The sequence below is a fragment of the Erythrolamprus reginae genome, chromosome 4 (genome assembly GCF_031021105.1).
Source record: "Erythrolamprus reginae isolate rEryReg1 chromosome 4, rEryReg1.hap1, whole genome shotgun sequence".
NCBI classification, from domain to species: Eukaryota; Metazoa; Chordata; class Lepidosauria; order Squamata; family Dipsadidae; genus Erythrolamprus; species Erythrolamprus reginae.
Genome location: NC_091953.1, coordinates 4,622,014 through 4,647,897, shown reverse-complemented (window position 1 = coordinate 4,647,897; position 25,884 = coordinate 4,622,014). Strand labels below are relative to the sequence as shown.

The window sequence follows — 25,884 nt, the reverse complement described above, 5'->3', positions numbered from 1 at the left end:
AACCGGTTTTTCCATCGAAGGAGGGAGGACCGGAATGCCAAAAAAAAAAAGAGTTAGTTTTCATACTGGTGAGTTGAGTTAAATATTCCCTGATTGCTTGAATTTTATTAATGAAACCCTCTCTTCCCTGTTACCTATTATTCTTTTTATTATTATTATTACTACTTCAAGAGGAGATTGGACTGACATCTGTCTCAAATGGTGTAGAGATTCCTGCTTGAGCAGGGGGTTGGACTAGATGACCTACAAGGTCCCTTCCAACTCTAATAATAAATGTAATGATAAAGCTAAATCATATATAATATATAATATAATAATAATAATAATTATAATATATTATAATATATAATAATATATTATCCCTCGGGAATTGGGAGGAATAAAAATTTAATAAATAAATAAATAATATTTAATTAATATATTATTATGTAATGTAATCTAATGTAATATAGTATAGTATAATATAATATAATATCCTCCCTCTCTTCTTTCTTTCTTTCTTTCTTTCTTTCTTTCTTTCTTTTTCTATGCCTCCCAACTCCCTAGGGACTCAGGGCAACTCACTTCATTCCCTTCTCTTCCTTCTCTTCTGTTCCTCCCTCCCTTCCTCTCTATTCCTTCCTTCCTTCCTTTCTCTCTTTCTTTTCTTTCCTTTTTTCTTTCTTTCTTTTCCCTCCTTCCTTCCTTCCTTCCTTTCTTTCTCTATGCCTTCCAATTCCCTAGGGACTCAGGGCAACTCACTTCATTCACTTCTCTTCCCTCTCTTCTGTTCCTCCCTCCCTCCCTCCCTCTCTTTTCCTTCCTTCCTTTCTTTCTTTCTTCCTTTCTTTCTTTCTCTATGCCTCCCAACTCCCTAGGGACTCAGGGCAACTCACTTCATTCACTTCTCTTCCCTCTCTTCTGTTCCTCCCTCCCTCCCTTCCTCTCTTTTCCTTCCTTCCTTTCTTTCTTTCTTCCTTCCTTTCTTTCTTTCTTTCTTTCTCTATGCCTCCCAACTCCCTAGGGACTCAGGGCAACTCACTTCATTCACTTCTCTTCCCTCTCTTCTGTTCCTCCCTCCCTCCCTTCCTCTCTTTTCCTTCCTTCCTTCCTTTCTTTCTTTCTTTCTTTCTTTCTTTCTCTATGCCTCCCAACTCCCTAGGGACTCAGCGCAACTCACTTCATTCACTTCTCTTCCCTCTCTTCTGTTCCTCTCTCCTTCCCTTCCTCTCTATTCCTTCCTTCCTTCCTTTCTCTCTCTTTCTTTTCCTTCCTTTCCTTCCCCTTCACCCCTCCCTCTCCCCTTCCCTTCATATATATTACATTTTATGAAGTGGAAAATGCTACAAGAAGGCTGCCTTTGTGGGTGGAAATACGCAGGACCCAATTTTCACTCTGGGGACTGTTTTAATTTCCTCTCCTTGTGGTGTCCCCCATAACGAACCGCTGACGCCAAGCGGGTTTAAGTTGGCAGATCTGAGAAACTGCGCGGCTTGCTGAGCCGTGTTCATTTCCTAATTTCCTAATTTAACAACATGGTTGAAATTCAACAGAAGTCAGGAGTAGGAAGAAGGAAGGAAGGAAGGAAAAGGAAAGGATGGAGGAAAAGGCGGGAGGGAAGGAAGGAAGAGAGAAGAGGGACAAGGAAAGAAGAGAAAGGAAAGAAGAGAGGGAGGGAGGAAATGAAGGGGAAAAAAGGGAAGGAGGGAGAGGGAAGGAAGGAAGAGAAAAGGGGAGGAAAGAAAGGATGGAAGAGAGAAGAGGGAGGGAAGGAATAGAAAATTGAAGGAGGGAGAGAGGGAAGGAAGGAAGAGAAAAGGGGAGGAAAGAAAGGATGGAAGAGAGAAGAGGGAGGGAAGGAATAGAAAATTGAAGGAGGGAGAGAGGGAAGGAAGGAAGAGAAAAGGGGAGGAAAGAAAGGATGGAAGAGAGAAGAGGGAGGGAGGGAATAGAAAATTGAAGGAGGGAGAGAGGGAAGGGACAGGAGAGAGGGAGGGAAGGAAGGGAGAAAAGGGGAAGAGAGGGAAAGAAGGAAGAAGGGAGAGAGAGAAGGAAGGAAGAGAAAAGGGGAGTTAAGGAAGGATGGAAGAGAGAAGAGAGAGGGAAGGAAGGAATAGAAAATTGAAGGAGGGAGAGAGGGAAGGAAGGAAGAGAAAAGGGGAGTTAAGGAAGGATGGAAGAGAGAAGAGGGAGGGAGGGAATAGAAAATTGAAGGAGGGAAGGAAGGAAGGGAGAAAAGGGGGAGAGAGGGAAAGAAGGAAGAAGGGAGAGAGATAAGGAAGGAAGAGAAAAGGGGAGTTAAGGAAGGATGGAAGAGAGAAGAGGGAGGGAAGGAAGGAATAGAAAATTGAAGGAGGGAGAGAGGGAAGGAAGGAAGGAAGGAAGAGAAAAGGGGAGTTAAGGAAGGATGGAAGAGAGAAGAGGGAGGGAGGGAATAGAAAATTGAAGGAGGGAGAGAAGGAAGGGACAGGAGAGAGGGAGGGAAGGAAGGGAGAAAAGGGGGAGAGAGGGAAAGAAGGAAGAAGGGAGAGAGATAAGGAAGGAAGAGAAAAGGGAAAGAAGGAAGAGACGGAAGGTGGAGAGAGGAAGGAAGGAAGGAAAAAATAAAAAATAAATTACGGCAGTTCTGCTGCTCTGTTGCACTACGAAAGAGCTAATACAATTGCGTCCAAATTGCTGCCCAAGCAGTTTGGGTGATAAGGGGGGCTATTGATGAAAAGCCCACCTGTTTTTTTCTCTCTCCCGTGTTAATTAATTTTCTGCTTACCGTGTTTTGCAACTGCAGCTGTGATACTAAATCGAATCTGACCGCTCGGTCCTGAGGTGCCTGGCACTGGAGGGGTCCGAGCAGAAGGGAGAAGAACCCTCTGTCCGGGATGCTTTCATTTGCCTTCCTGGGTTTGAGAAGTGGGGGTGGACTGGATGACCTTGAGGCACCTGGAAGGCAAATGTCTTTAAAATTGTATTTGAGACACGGGCTGGTGACTTGGCTGGTGAGCTGTAGTCTTATATGCTCACTTCTATTTCGGCAGTAAGAAAATGATTTTTTATGGGAATTTTATGAACATCGAGAGAGGCAATACTTTTATAAAGCTGACTGATTTTGTGTGTGTGTTTTTGTGTGCCTGTGTGTATATGTGTGAAAGGAAATGCTTTGGCCTTTGGCTATCTCTCTCTCTCTCTCTCTCTCATCTATCTATCTGTCTGTCTGTCTATCATCCATCTAGCTATATCATCTATCGATCTTATCTGCCTATATCTATCTATCATCTATCTTATCTATTGATCTGTCTGTCTATCATCTATCTATCATCTGTATCTTATCTACCTACCTACCTAATCTATCTATCTATCTATCTATCTATCTATCTATCTATCTATCTATCTATCTATCTATCTATCTATCTATCTTATCTATCCTCTATCTTATCTGTCTGTCTGTCTGTCTGTCTATCTATCTTATCTATCCTCTATCTTATCTATCCTCTATCTTGTCTGTCTGTCTGTCTGTCTGTCTGTCTGTCTGTCTGTCTGTCTGTCTGTCGGTCTATCTATCTTATCTATCTTATCTATCCTCTATCTTATCTATATATCTATCTATCTATCTATCTATCTATCTATCTATCTATCTATCTATCTATCTTATCTATCCTCTATCTTATCTGTCTGTCTGTCTGTCGGTCTATCTATCTTATCTATCTTATCTATCCTCTATCTTATCTATCTATCTATCTATCTATCTATCTATCTATCTATCTATCTATCTATCTATCTATCTATCTTATCTATCCTCTATCTTATCTGTCTGTCTGTCTGTCTGTCTATCTATCTTATCTATCCTCTATCTTATCTATCCTCTATCTTGTCTGTCTGTCTGTCTGTCTGTCTGTCTGTCTGTCTGTCTGTCTGTCTGTCTGTCTGTCTGTCGGTCTATCTATCTTATCTATCTTATCTATCCTCTATCTTATCTATATATCTATCTGTCTGTCTGTCTATCTTATCTATCCCACCCCCTTTCTCTCTATCATCTATCTTATCTTTCTATCTGTCTATCAATCTATTCATCTATCAATCAATCAATCATCTATCAATATATTGTCTATCATCTACAGTATCTATCTATCTGTCTGTCTGTCTATTTATCCAAAGACTGAATAGACATAACGAGCTGTTCACTCAGTTATGTTGGCACAGAACTTCAACACTGATGCTATATTTGAAGTTCTGACTCAGGGCTAAACAATATGCGGGCGACTTAAATTGTGACTTTATTTATTTATTTATAGTACCTGAATCATCTTCACCAATGCTACTTTACTTTATCACATCTGTGCGATTGTTCCGTTTTAGTTTTATAGCTTTCATCGAGATAGGAAAAAAACAAAACAAATATTGAATGCAGAACTATGGTTGAGTGCTGCTTATAACCTGCTGAAATTGTAACCATTCGTTTAGTGGCCGTCCAAAGTTACGACGGCACTGAAAAAAAAGAAAAGAAATTATGGCCATTTTTCACACTTGCAACCATTGAGCATTCCCATGGCCATGTGATCACAATTAAGCCGCTTAACAACCGACTCACAGTTATGACGGTCGAAGCATCCCAGAGTTACGTGATCCTCTTTTGTGACCTTATGATAAGCAAAGACAATGGGGAAGCCAGGTTCACTTAACAACGGTGTGACTGACTTAAGTACTGCAGTGATTCACTGAACAGCTATGGCAAGGAAGGTCGTAAAATGGGGCAAAATTCACTCAACAAACGTCTCACTTAGCAATCTGAGCCTCCATTGAGGTCGTAAATGGAGGACCACCTCTATCTTTGAGAGGCAGGGGCTCTGTCGTAACTTCAAATGGTTGCTATGCAACGGTCATAAGTCGAGGACTACCTGTACAATGCTGACCCCCTCGCATCGTGGACACAAACCGTTTCAACTCCTACCCTCAAAACGTCGCTACAGAGCACTGCACACCAAGACAACTAGACACAAGAACATTTTTTTCTCCGAACGCCGTCGCTCTGCTAAACAAATAATTCCCTCAACACTGTCAAACTTTTTACTAAGTCTGCACTTCTATTTCTACTAGTTTTTTTCTCATCATTCCTATCAGCCATCTCCTCCCACTTGTGAGTCTGTATGACTGCAACTTGTGGCTTGTATCCTTAAGATTTTTATTAATCTTGATTGTTTCTTCATTGCTTATTTGACCCCTATGACAATCATTAAGTGTTGTACCACATGATTCTTGACAAATGTGCCTTTTTCTTTTATGTACACTATGTACACTATCTTATTCTACAAACAGCCTTTCCTGGCATTATCAAGTGATTTTGCTTTTTCTGTTTGGTAATATAATCATTTTTGGCAAATAGGTTTGCCTATTTGCCGATGACTCTAAAGTGTGCAATAGGGTTGATATTCCTGGAGGCGTCTGTAATATGGTAAATGATTTAGCTTTACTAGATAAATGGTCAAAGCAATGGAAACTGCAGTTTAATGTTTCCAAATGTAAAATAATGCACTTGAGGAAAAGGAATCCTCAATCTGAGTATTGCATTGGCAGTTCTGTGTTAGCAAAAACTTCAGAAGAGAAGGATTGAGGGGTAGTGATTTCTGACAGTCTCAAAATGGGTGAGCAGTGTGGTCGGGCGGTAGGAAAAGCAAGTCGGATGCTTGGCTAGAGGTATAACAAGCGGGAAGAAGGAGATTGTGATCCCGCTATATAGAGCGCTGGTGAGACCACATTTGGAATACTGTGTCCAGTTCTGGAGACCTCACCTATAAAAAGATATTGACAAAATTGAACGGGTCCAAAGACGGGCTACAAGAATGGTGGAAGGTCTTAAGCATAAAACGTATCAGAAAAGACTTCATGAACTCAATCTGCATAGTCTGGAGGACAGAAGGAAAAGGGGGGACATGATCGAAACATTTAAATATGTTAAAGGGTTAAATAAGGTTCAGGAGGGAAGTGTTTTTAATAGGAAAGTGAACACAAGAACAAGGGGGCACAATCTGAAGTTAGTTGGGGGAAAGATCAAAAGCAACATGAGAAAATATTATTTTACTGAAAGAGTAGAAGATCCTTGGAACAAACTTCCAGCAGACGTGGTAGATAAATCCACAGTAACTGAATTTAAACATGCCTGGGTAAACATATATCCATCCTAAGATAAAATACATAAAATAGTATAAGGGCAGACTAGATGGACCATGAGGTCTTTTTCTGCCGTCAGTCTTCTATGTTTCTATGTTCTATGACTCTGCCTTGAACCTTGCTGGAAGTGGTTAGTCAGCCGATGGCGGTTCTACGAGATCCCATGTGATCCCATGCAAGAAATGTTCCATGTTTCCTCAAAGCAAATCTTTTTCTCATGCGTGATGCATTGCATGTGATGTCCCACTGAAACATCGGTGACTGATAGTGGATTGTTGTGATTTGGAGAAAGGGGGAAGGAACTCACGTCATTGTGGCTTGTCCCAGATATTTGCATGAATGGGGTCTTTGAGGATTACAGAAGGAATTTTTACAGTCAACATAGAGCGTGTGGGGTTCAAAGCACCTCTCTCTTTAAAAAACCCCCCCAGTTTATTATTTATATATTTTCCTTAACATACAGAAATGTTTTATGAACAGCATATTGTCTGGATTAATTTGCTTACATAATAGTATAGTAATACGGTCTTTCCCCGAAAATAAAACTCTGTCTTATATTTATTTTAACCCTGAAATAAGCGCTTGGCCTTATTGCCATGAATTCAAATGCCCGATTGTGGCCATGACCTACTAACACACCTTGACATCCGGTCATAATAATATGTATGACTGTAGGTAATGGGGTTTTAAATTGTTTTTATACTGGGTTTTTTTAGGTGTTGTAAGACGCCTTGAGTCCTTCAGGAATGGGTGGCATATAAATTAAATCAATCAGTCAATAAATAACATAATACATACTACCAGGGGATGTCTTATTTGGGGGAAAACAGGGTATTATAATAATATACACTGCTCAAAAAAATTAAAGGGTACACTTATATAACTCCAAGCAAATCAAACTTCTGTGAAATCAAACTGTCCACTTAGGAAGAAACACTGATTGACAGTCAATTTCACATGCTGTTGTGCAAATGGAATAGTTTTGTGGCATGCCGAGGCCTATCGGAGGACACACAAGACTTAGCCCTGTGTGAGCCTAGCACGCATGTGTGTACTGACCAGCTGATTTTTGGCCTTGGGAAAGGCCACTTCACCCTCTGGATGCTTCAAGGAAGCTTCCCGGAAGCCCTGGAGGCAAAAAAAAAATCACCCAATGGACAAACGTAAGAAAATATTTTACTGAAAGAGGAGTAGATGCTTGGAACAAACTTCCAGCAGACGTGGCTGGTAAATCCACAGTAACTGAATTTAAACATGCCTGGGATAAACATATATCCATCCTAAGATAAATTCAAAGTGTTGGTTATGACCTATAAAGCCCTTCATGGCACCGGACCAGATTATCTCAGGGATCGCCTTCTGCCGCACGAATCCCAGCAACCAATTAGGTCCCACAGAGTTGGCCTTCTCCGGGTCCCGTCAACTAAACAATGTTGTTTGGCATGACCCAGGGGAAGAGCCTTCTCTGTGGCGGCCCCGACCCTCTGGAACCAACTCCCTCCAGAGATCAGAATTGCCCCCACCCTCCTCGCCTTTCGTAAGCTCCTTAAAACCCACCTCTCTTGTCAGGCATGGGGGAACTGAGATATTCCCTTCCCCCCCAGGCCTATACAATTTATGCATGGTATGTTTGTGTGTATGTTTGGTTTTTAATAAGGGCTTTTAGTTATTTAAATATTAGATTTGTTTTATGCTGTTTCTTGTTATTGTTGCTAGCCGCCCCGAGTCTACGGAGAGGGGCGGCATACAAATCTAATAAATGAATGAATGAATGAATGAATAAATAAATAAATAAATAAATAAATAAATAAATAAGACAGGAAATAGTATAAGGGCATAAGTTTCTAAACTGCATTATTAGAGCGATACAATCAGATCAAGGGAGGTGCTAATTACCATTTGTGGCACTTTAGTTAGAACACCCTTAGAATCCTGCATCCAGTTTTGGTCACCACACTATAAAAAAGATGTTGAGACTCTATAAAGAGTGCAGAGAAGAGCAACAAGGATGATTAAGGGTCTGAAGGCTAAAACATACAATGAACAGTTGCAGGAACTGGGCATGGCTTGTCCAGTGAAGAGAAGGACCAGGGGAGACATGATAGCATCTTCCAATATTTGAGGGGCTACCACAAAGGAAAAAGGGCGGTCAAGCTATTTTCCAAAGCACCCAAAAGCCAGACAAGGAATTATGGATGGGAACTGATCAAAGAGAGATTCAACCTGGAAATAAGTGGGAAATGAATCAGCTTGCCTTCAGAAGTTGTGGGAGCATCACCACTGAAAGCTTTCGATAAGAGATTGACCTGCCATTTGTCAGAAATGGGGTAGGGTCTCCTGCTTGGGCGAGGGGTTGGACTAGATCAGTGTTTCCCAACCTTGGCAACTTGAAGATATTTGGACTTCAACTCCCAGAATTCCCCAGCCACCATTCGCTGGCTGGGGAATTCTGGGAGTTGAAGTCCAAATATCTTCAAGTTGCCAAAGTTGGGAAACACTGGACTAGATGACCTCCACGGTCCCTTCCAACTCTGTTAATCTAATCAAATTACCGTATTTATTTATTGAAAATATTTATCCAGCTGCTCAACTTTCACTCTTTTTTTTTTTTTACCTTTGCATCACTTGATATACCACCAGAGCAGGGTTGTGCTAACCAAGTTTAAAAATTTGATTTATCTTGCAGTCTCTCGTTCTTAATAGTATTGGTGAAGCTGTTTGTTTGTTTGTTCATTCGTTCATTCATTCATTCATTCATTCATTCATTCATTCATTCATTTTGTCCAATGTATAATAATACACAATGAAGGTTATAGAGGATATACTCGAGTAAGATATATTAGAGATAGAGTAGAAGTGAAAATATAGGAATAAAATATATCAATAAGAGAATAGAAGAATATTGTAGAAAAGTATGAAAAGGATAGAATAGAAGAATAGTAGATACGATATATGAGATACAGGAGAGACAATAGGGCAGGGGATGGGAGGCACGCTAGTGCACTTATGCACGCCCCTTACTGACCTCTTAGGAATCTGGAGAGGTCAGCCGTGGAGAGTCTAAGGTTAAAATGTCCGGTAATGAGTTCCACGCTTCGACAACTCGATTACTAAAGTCATATTTTTTACAGTCCAATTTGGAGCGGTTAATATTAAGCTTGTATCTGTTGTGTGCTCTTGTGTTGTTGTGGTTGAAGCTGAAGTAGTTGTTGATAGGCAGGACATTGCAGCTGTGCAAACAAAACTCTCAGGTGGGAAAAAAAAGGAAGCTTTTAGGAAAATTGCCTATAAAAAGTCGTTCTTCGCAACTGTTTGGAGAGCTTTCGACTTGATTAAAATCTTGCTTTGCTGGATCTGGAGGGACTTGGAGATGGGATGCCAGACTTTGAAACAAGCTCAAGTGGTTCAGGATATTCCTCCGATCTCGTTTTCACTAAGGGGCAGTTTTATTTCTTAAATGGGCCCGTGTGCTTTCGCTCAACCTTTGGTGCAGCTGTAATCTTAGAAGGCTTGGCTGAGGATTTGCACTTTTTATTTATACGGTGACTTGATAGCTCTTAAAAATAGCCCTGAATAAAAATGCGGTCGGTTTTATTACGACGGCCAATTTCCTGATCGAAAGCCTCTCATTCACCCAAGTAAAATTTCTTTCCAAAAGCAAGAAAATGAATTTTGAAAGAGCAATGAAAAAAGTCTGTACGTGGATTTAAAAAAAGGATCTGTGGTGCCTGATTATTATTTTTGCTCCAAAATATTGGCCCCGGGAAGCTTCTGCAATATTTATTGCAGGAGATTTCTTTGAGGTCAGTGGCTGACATTAAAATTGGAAGTCAATATTGTTCCCTGGGGACCTCCTTGAAATGGAAGTCGTTCTGAAGTTATTTTGAGGGCCATCCCAAAGGAAAGATTTATCAGTCAGGTATTATTGGATACATTCCTTAATTGCCAAAATAAAAATAAAAATCCATGGTGGCAATTTAGGAATTGGCTTAGTCAGCCAATGGAGAAAATGTGCATGGGAAATCCTTAATTTACAGTTAGAGTGGAGCCCAAAATTTCCATTAATAAGCAAGACAGCTGTGCAGTGAATTTCTAAATCCTCATTGTACAACTTTTCTTACCACGGTTGTTAAATGGGTCGCTACAACTGTTAAATTAATAACAAAGTTGTTAAATGAATCGGGCCTCCCCATTTTGAGGTCACAAAATGAGACCTCAAGATCCCCAGGACACCAGCAATTATCATAACTATGAGTCAGTTTCCAAACATCTGGATTTTAATCACATGACCATGGAGATTCCCCAGTGGTTGTAAGTGGGAAAAACTTTAGTTGGACAGTCACTAAATGAACTGTTTTAAGTCGAGGATTACCAGTATCTGCAATCTTGCAATAGTAGTCATATTTTATAATTTGTGATGGATGTATTTATGATTATGGTCATGATTTATCACTTGTTGCTTGTATGTATGCAGAGAGGGTATGCAATGGAGACAAATTGCGTGTCCCATCACACTTGGCCAATAAAGAACTACTCTACTCTACTCTACTCATTCCCTATTCTACTCTATATTCTGTTCTGTTCTATTCCATTCCTTTCTATTCTATTCTAATTTCTATTCTGCTCTACTCTACATTCTATTCTATTCTATTCTATTCTATTCTATTCTAGAAACATAGAAACATAGAAGACTGAGGGCAGAAAAAGACCTCATGTCCATCTAGTCTGCCCTTATACTATTTCCTGTATTTGATCTTACAATGGATATATGTTTATCCCAGGCATGTTTAAATTCAGTTACTGTGGATTTACCAACCACGTCTGCTGGAAGTTTGTTCCAAGGGTCTACTACTCTTTCAGTGAAATAATACTTTCTCACGTTGCTTTTGATCTTTCCCCCAACTAACTTCAGATTGTGTCCCCTTGTTCTTGTGTTCACTTTCCTACTGAACCTTATTTAACTCTTTAACATATTTAAATGTTTCGATCATGTCCCCCCTTTTCCTTCTGTCCTCCAGACTCTACAGATTGAGTTCATTAAGTCTTTCCTGATAGGTTTTATGCTTCAGGCCTTCCACCATTCTTGTAGTCCGTCTTTGGACCCGTTCAATTTTGTCAATATTCTATTCTTTCTCTCCTCTCCTCTACACTCTACTCTATCATATCCCATCCCATCCTGAAATAATCTCCCTTTACATGTAGTTAATTTTCTGTCATACAGATAATGGCTCAGGAATAGTGTTGGGCGAATCCAACAAAGTTCGGGTTCGGCGAGTTCTGCCAAACTTTGCCATGAAGTTTGGGTGAGATTGCCGAACCCGAACAGCAGCAGCTCCGCTGCGGCGTCCTTTTCCTTAAAAATAAACAAGGAGGTTGGGAATCCCCCACCTCCTTTTGCTTCCTTTTATTTTTATGGAAAAAGATGTCGCAGCTGCGCTGCAAGCAAAAGGAGGTGGGGAATCCCACGCTGGGATTCTGGGGGCGAGGCTTTGACATCACGGCGACTCCTTCCTCCCCGTTTCGGCCAGCTAGGAAGGAGTCTCCATGACGCCAAAGCCCCGCCCCTGGAATCCCATCAGGGGATTCCCCACCTCCTTTTACTTGCAGCCCCGCAAGCAAAAGGAGTTGGGGAATCCCACAATGGGATTCCCCACTCTCCTCCCAGGCCGCGGCGCTTCGTGGTGTTCGAGCGAACGCTGAACCCAAATTTTAAAAGGTTCGGTTCGTATTCGGCATGCCGAACACTGCAAAGTTCGACACGAACCCGAACTTTGCAAGTTCAGTTCGCCCAACACTACTCAGGAATTCCAGAATTTTTATTTTTTATTTTTAACCCCCCCTAACATATTCTACTATCTGAAAAACTTTGAACAGTGTTGATTGTTTATTTATTTATTTTGTCCAATACGCAACAATACACAATGAAGATTATAGAGCAGGGGTCCCCAAACATTTTACACAGGGGGCCAGTTCACTGTCCCTCAGACTGTTGGAGGGCCGGACTATAAAAAAAACCTATGAACAAATCCCTATGCACACTGCACATACCTTATTTAAAGTAAAAAACAAAATGGGAACAAATACAATATTTAAAATAAAGAAGAAGTAATAAGTAATTAAGTAATTATTAATTAAGTAATAAAGTAATATATACTTCTTAATAACAAGTAAATTTAAACTTAAATCAACAAACTCCATTTCTCCTTCCTTCCTTCCCTCCCTCCTTCCTCTCCACTTCTCTCTTCCCTCTTCCTTTTCTCTCATTTGTTTCATTTTCCTCTCCCTCGTTTTTCCCTCCATCATTTTCTCATTTTTCTCTTTCTCTCTCTCTCTCTTTCCATCTCTCCCTCTTCCTTTCTCTCTCCCTCTCTATCTCTCCCTCTTTCTCTTTCTTTTTTTCCTCTCTGTCCCTCTTTTTCTTTCTCTCTCTCTTCTCTTTCTCTCACTCACTCTCTTTCTAGCTAAATCTCCCTCTTTGTATCTCTCACACTTTCTCTCTCTCCCCCTCTCTCTATTTCTCCCTTTCTCTCTCTCCCTTTCTATCTCTCCTCTTCATTTCTCTCTCCCTCTCTATTTCTCCCTCTTTCTTTCTCTTATTATATCGATCAGTAAAATCTTGTGTGCTGCTGTGGGCTGGTTAAAAGACCTCAGTGGGCCACATCCGGCCCGTGGGCCGCAGTTTGTGGACCGCTGTTATAGAGGATATAGTAGAGAAGAAATACGAGATATAGGAGAGACTATAGGACAGGGGACGGAAGGCACTCTGGTGCGCTTATGCACGCCCCTTACTGACCTCTTAGGAATCTGGAGAGGTCAACCGTGGATAGTCTAAGGGTAAAGTGTTGGGGGTTAGGGGATGATACTATAGAGTCCGGTAAGGAGTTCCACGCTTCGACAACCCGATTACTAGCAGAGCTCTCTCAGTGCTACTACGATTGCTTAATTGGGTGTATTTTGCATTAGCAGTGACTTTGCAAACCCCTCACACACCCCCAATTTTAATCCCCGGAGTTGAGAAGTTGGCTGGTAGCGGCTGACACTCGTCTGGGATCACTTCTCCCTCTGGATTTGGGCTGCCATTGTCCAAAGGCACTCAAGCATACCTCTGCGGTGGGATGGACTAGAAACTTGCTTTTCTGCTAAATGGGCGGGGTTTTGGAGGTGGGAGGTATGAAAAGAAAGAGGGGGTTGAATTATTATTGTTATCATTATTTTTTGCTGAGTCTCATATTCCCTGCGTGCTGTTTGGAAGAATCGGCACATGGGTACTTCTAAGTTGAAGACACGGAGGGACAAGGACAATTCACCAACAGTGAATTGCCAAAGTGTTTTTAAGAAGGCATGGAGTTATTTTATTTTATTTTATTTTATTTTATTTTATTTTATTTTATTTTATTTTATTTTATTTTATTGTATGTATGTATGTATGTATGTATGTATGTATGTATGTATGTATGTATGTATGTACAGTATTTGCCAGACCCATCCTCGAATACAGCTCATCTGTTTGGAACCCATATCGCAACTCGGACATTAACACCCTTGAAAATGTCCAAAGATACTTCACCAGAAGAGCCCTTCACTCCTCCACTCGAAATAGAATACCCTATGAGACTAGACTTACAATCCTGGGCCTAGAAAGCCTAGAACTAAGATGCCTTAAACAAGATCTAAGTATCGCCCACAAGATCATATGCTGCAATGTCCTGCCTGTCGGCAACTACTTCAGCTTCAACCACAACAACACAAGAGCACACAACAGATTTAAACTTAATATTAACCGCTCCAAACTTGACTGTAAAAAATATGACTTCAGTAACCAAGTTGTCGAAACGTGGAACTCATTACTCCATAGTGTCATCCCCAAACCCCCAACACTTTACCCTTAGATTATCCACGGTTGACCTATCCAGATTCCTAAGTGCCTTCCGTCCTCTGTCCTATTGCTCTCCTATGTCTCCTATTCCTTTCTTCTATTCCTATATCTCTTCTTCTATTCTTTCATTGATATGTTTTATTCCAATATCTTCTCTTCTATTCTTTCTTAGATATATTTTACTATGAGTATCTCCTCTATAACCTCCATCATGTATTTTACTATGTGTGTGTGTGTGTGTGTGTATGTGTGTATGTATATACAGTATATTAAAACTCTCATTGTGTATTGGACTAAACCCACTAAAACTGTCATTGTGTATTGGACAAAATAAATAAATAAATAAATAAAATACATAAAATAAAAATGTATGTATGTATGTATGTATGTATGTATGTGTGTATGCATTTAGTTAGTTAGTTAGTTATTTGATTATTTATTTATTTGATTTATTTGATTTATTTGATTAGTTATTTCATTTATTTGATTATTTATTTGATTATTTGATTATTTATTTGATTATTTATTTGATTTATTTGATTATTTGATTATTTATTTGATTATTTGATTATTTATTTGATTATTTATTTGATTTATTTGATTATTTATTTGATTTATAGGCAACCCTTCTCCTCGAGGCCTACAAGAATCAAATTGGCTTAGACTAGATGACCTCTGGGGTCCCTTCCAACTCTTTCTTATTCCGTATTCTGTTCTTTTGAGGTTACTCGATGCATCCTGGTTCTTCCCCCCCCCCCTGGAAATGTATAGGGACTAATCCTACAAAGGCCTGCTTGCCATGAATTATAAATGCTCGCCTCTTTTTTACGAGGTCTTCTGGGGAAATGCAGATAATTGGAAAGCGAGGGAGGCTCTGGGCCTCAGTGCTGGCTCAGCCATTTTCTTCCCCTACCTCCTTCGCTTTCTTCAAAGCCCATCTGCTTTTATGAGGGGGGTTTTCTCCCCCACCCCTGAGGTAAAAAGCGGAATTTTGGTGAATTTTTAATGGGTGGAACATGGATCCTCTCTGCTTTCCCTTATTTCACTTGACTCTGAGGAAAATTGGAAGAAATTCAGGGTGAGGGGGGGGGGGGAGGGAAGGGAAAAGAAAGGGAAAGAAGAGGAGAGGAAAGGAAAATGAAGGAAAGGAAAATAAAGGAAAGGAAAAGAGGAAGGGAAGGGAAAAGGAAAGGGAAGGAAAAATAATATTATTATTAATATTAATAATAATATAAATATAAATAATAATAATATAAATAATAATAATATAAATAATAATAATATTAATAATATTAATATTATTAATATTAATATTATTAATATTAATATTATTAATATTAATATTAATAATAATATTATTATTAATAATAACGCAGCCGCGACAGCCATCGTGGGGCTTCCCAGATTCGCCCACGTTTCTCCAACACTCCGTGGCCTGCACAGGCTGCCGATCAGTTTCCGGTCACAATTCAAAGTGTTGGTCATGACCTTTAAAGCCCTACATGGCATTGGACCAGAATACCTCCGGAACCGCCTGCTACCGCACGGATCCCAGCAACCGATAAGGTCCCACAGAGTTGGCCTTCTCCGGGTCCCATCGACTAAACAATGTCATTTGGCGGGCCCCACGGGAAGAGCCTTCTCTGTGGTGGCCCCGGCCCTCTGGAATCAACTGCCCCCGGAGATTAGAACTGCCCCCACCCTCCTTGTCTTTCGTAAACTACTCAAGACCCACCTATACCGGCGGGCATGGGGGAGTTGAGACACCTTTCCCCCAGGCTCTTTATATTTTATGTTTGGTATGTGTGTGTTGTTTGGTTTTTAAATATGATAGGGTTTTATATGCTTTTTTAATATTAGATTTGTTTCGCTATAATATTGTTTTTTTTATTATTGTTGTGAGCTGCCCCGAGTCTTCGGAGAGGGGCGGCTTATAAATCTAATAAATTATTATTATTATTATTATTATTATTATTAGCAGTGTGGTTGGGCGGTAGGGAAAGCAAGTAGGATGCTTGGCTGCATAGCTAGAGGTATAACAAGCAGGAAGAGAGAGATTGTGATCCCGCTATATAGAGCGCTGGTGACACCATATTTGGGATACTGTGTCCAGTTCTGGAGACTTCACCTACAAAAAGATATTGACAAAATTGAACGGGTCCAAAGACGGGCTACAAGAATGGTGGAAGGTCTTAAGCATCAAACGTATCAGGAAAGACTTAATGAACTCAGTCTGTAGAGTCTGGAGGACAGAAGGAAAAGGGGGGACATGATCGAAACATTTAAATATGTCAAAGGGTTAAATAAGGTTCAGGAGGGAAGTGTTTTTAATAGGAAAGTGAACACAAGAACAAGGGGACACAATCTGAGGTTAGTTGGGGGAAAGATCAAAAGCAACATGAGAAAATATTATTTCACTGAAAGAGTAGTAGATCCTTGGAACAAACTTCCAGCAGACGTGGTTGGTAAATCCACAGTAACTGAATTTAAACATGCCTGGGATAAACATATATCCAATGTAAGATAAAATACAAAAAATAGTATAAGGGCAGACTAGATGGACCATGAGGTCTTTTTCTGCCATCAGACTTCTATGTTTCTATGACAGTAAAAGAAAAATAAAGGAGAAACCGAGGCACGGAAGCCCAAGGATAGGCAGCTGAGCAAAGAACAGCCAGATATGAAAAGCGGTTATCGGTTGGATCTTCTCTCGGAGCGGCTAAAGTCAAGGCAGATAAAACCGAGACATTTGCTTCACAATATATGTATTGTTTAAAGAAATATAATTGTTTTTCTTTGATTTTTCGATATCCTTCAAACTATGTAAAATTTATGATTTTTTTTCTTTTTTTATTGTGTATCCTCACTCCCTTTCTTTTCCCCTCCCCCCTTTTTTCCCTTTAATATTCAATAAACTATTTTTTTAAAAAACCGAGACACAACGTTTATCGGAAATCCTGCGGTTTGGCCAGCCAGCCAACCATGCAGAAATGTTGGCAATGGTGCAAGGATGGCATTGTGCCAAAGCCACCATCAATATTTGCATTCAGGGCTGACGTGGGGAGGCCTTAAGCCAGGATTACCCAACCTGATCCACTTTAAGAATAACAGAGCTGGAAGGGACCTTGGACCTCTTCCAGACCCAGGGTAGTCAAAGTTGGCTCTTCTATGACTTGTGGACTTCAACTCCCAGGATTCCTGAGCCCAAGCATGCTAGCTCAGGAATTCTGGGACGTGAAGTCTACATAGCTTAGAAGAGCCAACTTTGACTACATAGAAACATAGAAGACTGACGGCAGAAAAAGACCTCCTGGTCCAGCTAGTCTGCCCTTATACTATTTCCTATATTTTTATCTTAGGATGGATCTATGTTTATCCCAGACATGTTTAAATTCAGTTACTGTGAATTTAGCAACCACGTCTGCTGGAGGTTTGTTCCAAGGATCTACTACTTTTTCAGTAAAATAATATTTTCTCATGGGGTGGGGATGTACAACTGGGTATCATCCGCATACTGATGATACCTCACCCCATGCCCTTGGATGATCTCACCGAGCGGTTTCATGTAGATATTAAATAGCCTAACTAGATATTAGTATGCCTAACTCGGTCCTCATTTTATGCCCTTTCTTCTCCGTCCTAGCTGTAGCTGCTGCTGAAGATGTCCAACAGTGGCTCCAATCCAGAAGACAAGCCCCCAGCACCTCCCATGCGCAATACAAGCACCATGATCTGCTCTGGCAGCAAAGATTTGGGGACTCTCAACCACGGTTCGAAACCCCTGCCTCCTAACCCCGAAGAAAAGAAAAGGAGAGATCGTTTTTATCGCTCCATCCTGCCAGGAGACAAAGGTATTGTCTATTTATTTATTGCTTATTTATAGCCTAAGCAGGGGGTTGGACTAGAAGACCTCCAAGGTCCCTTCCTTCCAACTTTATTATTATTATTATTATTATTATTACTACTACTACTACTACTACTACTACTACCACTACCACCACCACTACTGCTACTATTATTATAATAATAATTATTATTATTACTATTATTATTATTTCTATCATCCTTTTTTTTCTTTTTTCAAAAGAGTCCTTTTGTTTCTGTTTTGAATTAAACCAGTGTTTCTCAATCTCTGCCCCTTTAAGATCTGAGGCTGGAGGATTCTGGGAGTTGAAGTCCACAGGTCTTAATGGGTCAGGGATAAAGAAAAAATGCTTGGTTAGATTTCCTAAGGATGAGCTTTGACATGTCCAGGCGTCGGGAGTGTACTACTTGAAGGGTGAAATTGTACGGTCTTTCCATTCTAACAAAGACCAAAAGATCATTATTCGATGGTACAGTCCAGTGGGAATGTCCCAATTTCAAAATTCCAATCAATCAAATTTTCACATAGCTTATTATTTCATTATCTTATTCAGGGTTGGTACCCTAAGCCCTCTCTCCACCTAGTAGTTAATTTTTTTAATTCTTGTTTCTTTTAAACATATTGTTTTTTTAATACTTTATTGTACAATATTGTACAATGGTGTAAAATATTTTATTCTACACCATCCAGAATCCCTCTATGAGGGAAATGGATGCTCTTAAATATTGCAGATCAATAAATGAATATTATGTTTACAGACCAACGTAGGAAAGGTAGAATGCAAAGTTAGTAATTTTAAAAGCTAAAAGAAATACACAAGGTTAAAATTCATACATACGTATAGTATTTATTTATTTATTTATTTACTGAATTTGTATGCCACCCCTCTCTGAGACTCGTACATAGTACATACATACATACATACATACACATACATACATACATGAAGAAGGTAGGTAGGTAGAGAGAGAGAGAGACAGACAGAGAGGGGGGGAGGGAGAGATATATATAGAAATAAAAGATTGAGATGATAGATAGACGGATGGACAGACGGACGGACGGACGGACAGACAGACACAGACACAAACAGACAAGGAAATAGATGGTAAATAGAAATATAGAAATAAATGAGAGGGAGATAGATAGATGGTAGGTAGATAGGTAGGTAGGTAGGTAGGTAGATAGATAGATAGATAGATAGATAGATAGATAGAGATAGAATAGATACGATAGATAGGTAGGTAGGTAGGTAGGTAGGTAGGTAGATAGATAGATAGATAGATAGATAGAGATAGGTAGGTAGATAGATAGATAGATAGATAGATAGATAGAGATAGAATAGATACGATAGATAGGTAGGTAGGTAGATAGATAGATAGATAGATAGAGATAGGTAGGTAGATAGATAGATAGATAGATAGATAGATAGATAGATAGATAGAGATAGAATAGATACGATAGATAGGTAGGTAGATAGATAGATAGATAGATAGATAGATAGATAGATAGATAGATAGATAGACAGACAGACAGACAGATAGATAGATAGATAGATATAGATAGAATAGATACGATAGGTAGGTAGATAGATAGATAGATAGATAGATAGATAGATAGATAGATAGATAGATAGATAGATAGATAGATATAGAAAGATGATAGATAAGAGGTTTAGAGATTAATGGGAGATGAGAAATAGACAGAAAGACAAGCAGGATAAACAGAGACAGACAGAGATTATCAAATGACAGAGATAGGTAGGTAGATAAATATATAAAGAGAGAAAGAGAGAGACACAGACTGACTCAGACAAACCTAAAAAACTCATAAAAACTGGATATATATGTGTACACACACCCACTCACACCCACACACCGAGTATATAAAGAAAAAAAATGTAAGTATCGATATATGACTAACTAAATCCATAATAAGAAAAAAACAAATCAAAATAAAATATTAAGCCATTTTAAAAAAAAAAAATCACCGACTGAAAGGCTGAAGATATATTTTGTAGGCGACGTTGAATGAATGGACTGTGCTGGCAGAAAAGCAGGATCATGAATTCCTATTTAAGATGATCAAAGCTGCGTTATTTTTACTATGTCGTGCTCATATTTTAACATGCAGAATTCCTTCTACCTTAAAACTAAAAATAAAAGAATAAGAAACAGTAAGGGTACAAGATTAGGTTAGGAGCAAGATGAAACCAACTCAGACCAGACAGAAGGGGGGTTTTTTAATGTGATTTTTACAAAAATCTATTCTGTCCCTGGGTGCTTAATATTTGTTTAAAAAATACCATCCTCAGTTTTCGATCTGCATCAGGGCAGAAATCACTTCCTCTTTCTTGCATTCATTTGCAGCACCAAAATTACTTCCTTTTTCAGTTGTGCAACCTGAAAAAAAGGAACTAATCTTATTATTGCATTAGATTCCTCAGGAATCATTTTATTTATTTATTTAATGTATTTATTTTGTCCAATACACAATGAGGGTTTTAGTGGGTATATATCTATATACACATAGTAAAATACATGATGAAGGTTATAGAGGAGATACTCATAGTAAAATATATCTAAGAAAGAATAGAAAAGAAGGTATAGTAATAGAACATATCAATGAAAGAATAGAAGAAGAGATATAGGAATAGAAGAAAGGTATAGGAGATATAGGAGAGCAATAGGACAGGGGACGGAAGGCACTCTAGTGCACTTGTACTCGCCCGTTACTGACCTCTTAGGAATCTGGATAGGTCAACCGTAGATAATCTAAGGGTAAAGTGTTGGGGGTTTAATTTTGTCTCCTCATCTGGTGCTTTATCAGTTGGATGGCTGCCTGTGGTGATGCCCCTTTTAAGGCACATCTGTCCATCAGAATTCCTCACATGCTGGTGAGGGTTCCTATTTACTGCCGCTACCGGTGCAATGCGTGCGTAGATCCGGGTGACCGGCAGGCGGGCGGGCGTATCCCGGTGAGATTTTTTTTCTGCGCATGAGCAGGAAGCCAATTTTTGTGAGAAGACTTGCATGCGTGTAGATTTCGGTGATTTTTTACTTCCGCGCATCGTCGTTTTTACTACCGGTGCGCAATGTGGCCTGTACCGGCAAGGAACCCAGTACAGTGGAACCCCGACATAAGAGCTGCTCTACTTAAGAGCAACTCGAGATAAGAGCTGGGAGGGGAGAGATATTTTTGTTCTACTTACAAGCCCAAATTCGAGATACAAGCGCCAAGGAGCTGTCTCCTGAAGCCAAACGCTAACTTCCGCGTTCGGCTTCAGGAGACAGCTGCGAAGCGGCGCGCGTGTTTTAAAAGGTCGCAGTCGGCCTGGGGGGCTCGGGGGGGTGCTTGCAGCTTTCTTTCTTGCTCTTTTTCTTTCTCTCTTTTACCTTCCCTTCCTCTATTTCTTCTTTTCTTTCTCCTTCCCACCTTCTTCCCTCCCTCCCTCCCTTCACTCATTCCTCTCTTACTCTCCCCTTTCATAAGTTTCCTTGCTTCCTTCCTCTGTTCCTGTCCCTTCCCCCTTTCTTTCTTTCTTTCTTTCTTTCTTTCTTTCTCTCTTTTACCTTCCCTTCCTCTATTTCTTCTTTTCTTTCTCCTTCCCACCTTCTTCCCTCCCTCCCTCCCTTCACTCATTCCTCTCTTACTCTCCCCTTTCATAAGTTTCCTTGCTTCCTTCCTCTGTTCCTGTCCCTTCCCTCTTTCCTTCCTTCCTTCCCACCCTCCGTCCATTCATTCACCCATTCCTCTCTTGATCGCTTAAAGCCGGTTCCTGGTGCAAAAAGGGTTGGGGACCTCTGTCCTACAGGATTGGGTGGCAGAGAAGTTGAACATATGTAAATTTAAAAGTTTAAGAAAGTTTACAAGTTAAGTGAAAGAAACTTCATTATTCATTTATATGTACATGTACATTTCTTCATTAAAAACATGTCTTTCTGCATAATTTAGACTAACTTTGTGAGTTTTTTGAGGGCTGGAACCAATTAAAATTATTTACATTAATTCCTATGGGGAAAAGTCGTTCGAGATAAGAGCTGCTCGACTTAAGAGCCCAGGTCCGGAACGAATTAAACTCGTATCTCGAGGTACCACTGTACTGCTCAAATGAGATTTTGGCCTTTGGGCGAAGGCTGGAGGATAGCACCGCTGGTGGCAAAGAGCCAAAAGGTATCCCTAGGTATGCCCATGTTACACCAACACTCCGCAGTCTGCATTGGTTGCCGATCAGTTTCCGGTCACAATTCAAAGTGTTGGTCATCACCTATAAAGCCCTTCATGGCATTGGACCAGAATATCTCCGGGACCGCCTTCTGCCGCACGAATCCCAGTGACCGGTTAGGTCCCACAGAGTTTGCCTTCTCCGGGTCCCGTCGACTAAACAATGTCATTTGGTGGGACTCAGGGGAAGAGCCTTCTCTGTGGCGGCCCCGACCCTCTGGAACCAGCTCCCCCCAGAGATTAGAACTGCCCCCACCCTCCTTGCCTTTCGTAAACTCCTTAAAACCCACCTCTGCCGCCAGGCATGGGGAAATTGAGACATCTCCCCCAGGCCTATACAGTTTATGCATGGTATGTTTGTGTGTATGTTTGCTTTTAATAATGGGGTTTTTAGTGTTTTTTAAATTATTAGATTTGTTGTACATTGTTTTATTGTTGCTGTGAGCCGCCCTGAGTTTGCAGAGAGGGACGGCATACAAATCTAATAAATAATAATGATGATAATAATAATAATAATAATAATAATAATAATAATAATAATAATAATAATAGCAGCCTGGAACTGGCTGACTATCTCAACCCACTGATCCTCCAGGCACTCCCAATGGTCTTCCCTTTGCTTGGAACGCCTATGCTCCTAGTCCTCAGTGAGGTGCTTCTGCTGAGCCTCTTTCTCGGCCTGATCCTATTTGAACTGAGCCCGCTGTTTCGCCAACTCTTTCCCATGCTGGCTGCTGAGCTCCACATTTCAACGTTGTAACTTTCAACAGCCACTAATAGAATAGAATATAGAAGTGAAAGGAAAGATTGGAATAGAATACAGAGGTGAAAGAATAGAGTGGAATGGAATGGAATAGAATAGAATAGGTTTTGAGGGTAGGAGTTGAAACAATTTACATCCAGAATGCCAGGGACTGTCTTAAGTCCAGTATAGCAAATGTAAGTGTAGCAAATTGAAGGCATAAAAGATAAGGGAAAAGGAAGAGAAGGGGAATCCAAGTACCATATTTTTCAGAGTATAAGACGCACCTTATTTCGGGGGGAAGGAAAATAGGGAAAATAATAATAATAATAATAATAATAATAATAATAATAATAATAATAATAATTTATTGGATTTGTATGCCGCCCCTCTCTGCAGACTCGGGGCGGCTAACAACAATAATAAACATAACATGTACAATCCAATAATAAAAAACAACTAAAAACCCCTATTATAAAACCAAACATACACACAAACATACCATGCATAACTTGTAATGGCCTAGGGGGAAGAGCTAGCTCAACTCCCCCATGCCTGGCGGTATAAATGAGTCTTGAGTAGTTTATGAAAGACAGGGAGGGTGGGGGCAGTTCTAATCTCTGGGGGGAGTTGGTTCCCGAGGGCCGGGGCCGCCACAGAGAAGGCTCTTCCCCTGGGGCCTGCCAAACGACATTGTTTAATCAACGCGACCCGGAGAAGGCCAACTCTGTGGGACCTTATCAGTCGCTGGGATTCGTGCGGTAGCAGGTGGTTCCGGAGGTATTCTGGCGCAATGCCATGTAGGGCTTTAAAGGTCATTACCAACACTTTGAATTGTGACCGGAAACTGATCGGCAGCCAATGCAAGTCACGGAGTGTTGAAGAAATGTGGGCGAATCTTGGAAGCCCCACTATGGCTCTCGCAGCTGCGTTTAGTATCTGCTTACCAGGTAATTCATCTGGCTAGCCTCCTTAGTCTGGTCAACTCCAGCACATTATTTTATCCCCTGGTTAAGGGCTTTAAAAAAACTTTATTTGGAGAGAGTAACAATGAAAGAGCTTGCAAGCACGTAAGAGCTGGGAACATCATTAGCACCTGGAAAGAAACATTCGAAGCAAGTAGACCAATGGAAAAAACCCTGCAAAGACTTAGGGATTGGAAAACATTCTTCACAGAGAGTAACAATGAAAGAGCTTGCAAGCTAGTAAGAGCTGGGAACATCGTTAGTACCTGGTAAGGGCTGGAAAGAAATATTTGGAGCAAGTACGAAATGAACAATACCCTGCAAAGACTCAGGGCTTGGAAAACATTTTTTGCAGAGAGTAACAAGGAAAGAATCTGCAAGGTAAGAGCTGGGAAGATCGTTAGCACCTAGTTAGGGCTGGGGAAAAAAGCTTTGAAAGAACACTTGAATTTTTAAGCCTCTTTTAGGGAGGAAAAAGGCACGTCTTAAACTCCGAAAAATATGGTAATCTAGATTGTACCAAACCTTCAGAATACAGTGGGATAAAATGAAAGTATAGTCCGTGTTGAGAGGTTTTTTTCCCCCAGAAAACCCCCAAGTGAAAATATTTCTGTCTTTAACCGGAGGAACTTCTCTGCTTGGTCATAGCATTACGTTTCCTGCTTCCGATTTGTATCGGTTTCAGTTTTCAGATCCCTAAAAAAATATATTTTTAAAAGAAGTAAAGTATTGTGAAATGTTCTCAGTTTGACATGTGGCAAGTCATTGCATAGGTTCTCTCATGAGTGCTGAAATTTCATCAATCTTTCCTCACTTCTCAGATCTTTTGCAAGGATGGATAGTCCTCAACCTATAACCGTTCGCTTAGTGACCATTCTAAGTAATAACAATGGCTTTGAACAAAGTGATTTATGACTATTTTCCACACTTACGACGGCATTCCCATGGTTCCGTCATCAAAATCCAGACGTTTGTCAACTGGTTCATATTTATGACGGTCTCAATGTCCTGCGGTCATGTGATCTCCTTTGGCATCAACCACCACAATCTACTTATAGAAACATAGAAACATAGAAGACTGATGGCAGAAAAAGACCTCATGGTCCATCTAGTCTGCCCTTATACCATTTCCTGTATTTTATCTTACAATGGATATGTTTATCCAAGGCATGTTTAAATTCAGTGACTGTGGATCAACCACATCTGCTGGAAGTTTGTTCCAAGGATCTACTACTCTTTCAGTAAAATAATATTTTCTCATGTTGCTTTTGATCTTTCCCCCAACTAACTTCAGATTGTGTTCCCTTGTTCGTGTGTTCACTTTCCTATTAAAAACGCTTCCCTCCTGGACCTTATTTAACCCTTTAACATATTTAAATGTTTCGATCATGTCCCACATTTTCCTTCTGTCCTCCAGACTCTACAGCTTGAGCTCATTAAGTCTTTCCTGATTCGTTTTATGCTTAAGACCTTCCACCATTCTTGTAGCCCGTCTTTGGACCTGTTCAATTTTGTCAATATCTTTTTGTAGGTGAGGTCTCCAGAACTGGACACAGTATTCTAAATGTGGTCTCACCAGCGCTCTATATAGCGGGATCACAATCTCCCTCTTCCTGCTTGTTATACCTCTAGCTATGCAGCCAAGCATCCTACTTGCTTTTCCTACCGCCCGACCACACTGCTCACCCATGTTTATCTTCCCAACCAGTTCGAAAGTGCATACGGAAAGCTTTGCTCATGTACAGGGAGTTAAAAAAAAGAAAATGGCGACATCCGGGCAAGTGGGTGGAGCCTCACGCTACCACCGCTAGTGATCCTACAAACCACTGGCGGCTGTCGCTAACAGTATTGGGCTGAACCAATAGCATTTCACCCCAGTTTTCCATCCTTCTGACAAGTTTTTGCAGTGATTCACTTAACAATTGTAGCAAGAAAGACCATAAAATGGTTCAAAACTCACTTTACGAATGTTTCTGTTAGGAACAGAAATTTTGGATTATTATTATTATTATTATTATTATTATTATTATTATTATTATTATTATTAATTAGATTTGTATGCCGCCCTATCCGCAGA

The 25,884-nt window shown here is 40.2% G+C and overlaps 1 protein-coding gene across 1 annotated transcript in view; it reads left to right on the top strand.

Annotated features, from left to right (window-relative positions):
* The first annotated feature begins 17,425 nt into the window (after positions 1-17,425).
* PAK1 (p21 (RAC1) activated kinase 1) overlaps positions 17,426-25,884 on the top strand; it is a 56,409-nt gene continuing 47,950 nt past the window's right edge. The window contains exons 1-2 of the mRNA XM_070749504.1: positions 17,426-17,444; positions 17,658-17,865. Coding sequence (XP_070605605.1) covers positions 17,676-17,865 — 190 coding nt within the window. The 5' untranslated portion in view covers positions 17,426-17,444; positions 17,658-17,675. The remainder of the gene's footprint in view (positions 17,445-17,657; positions 17,866-25,884) is intronic.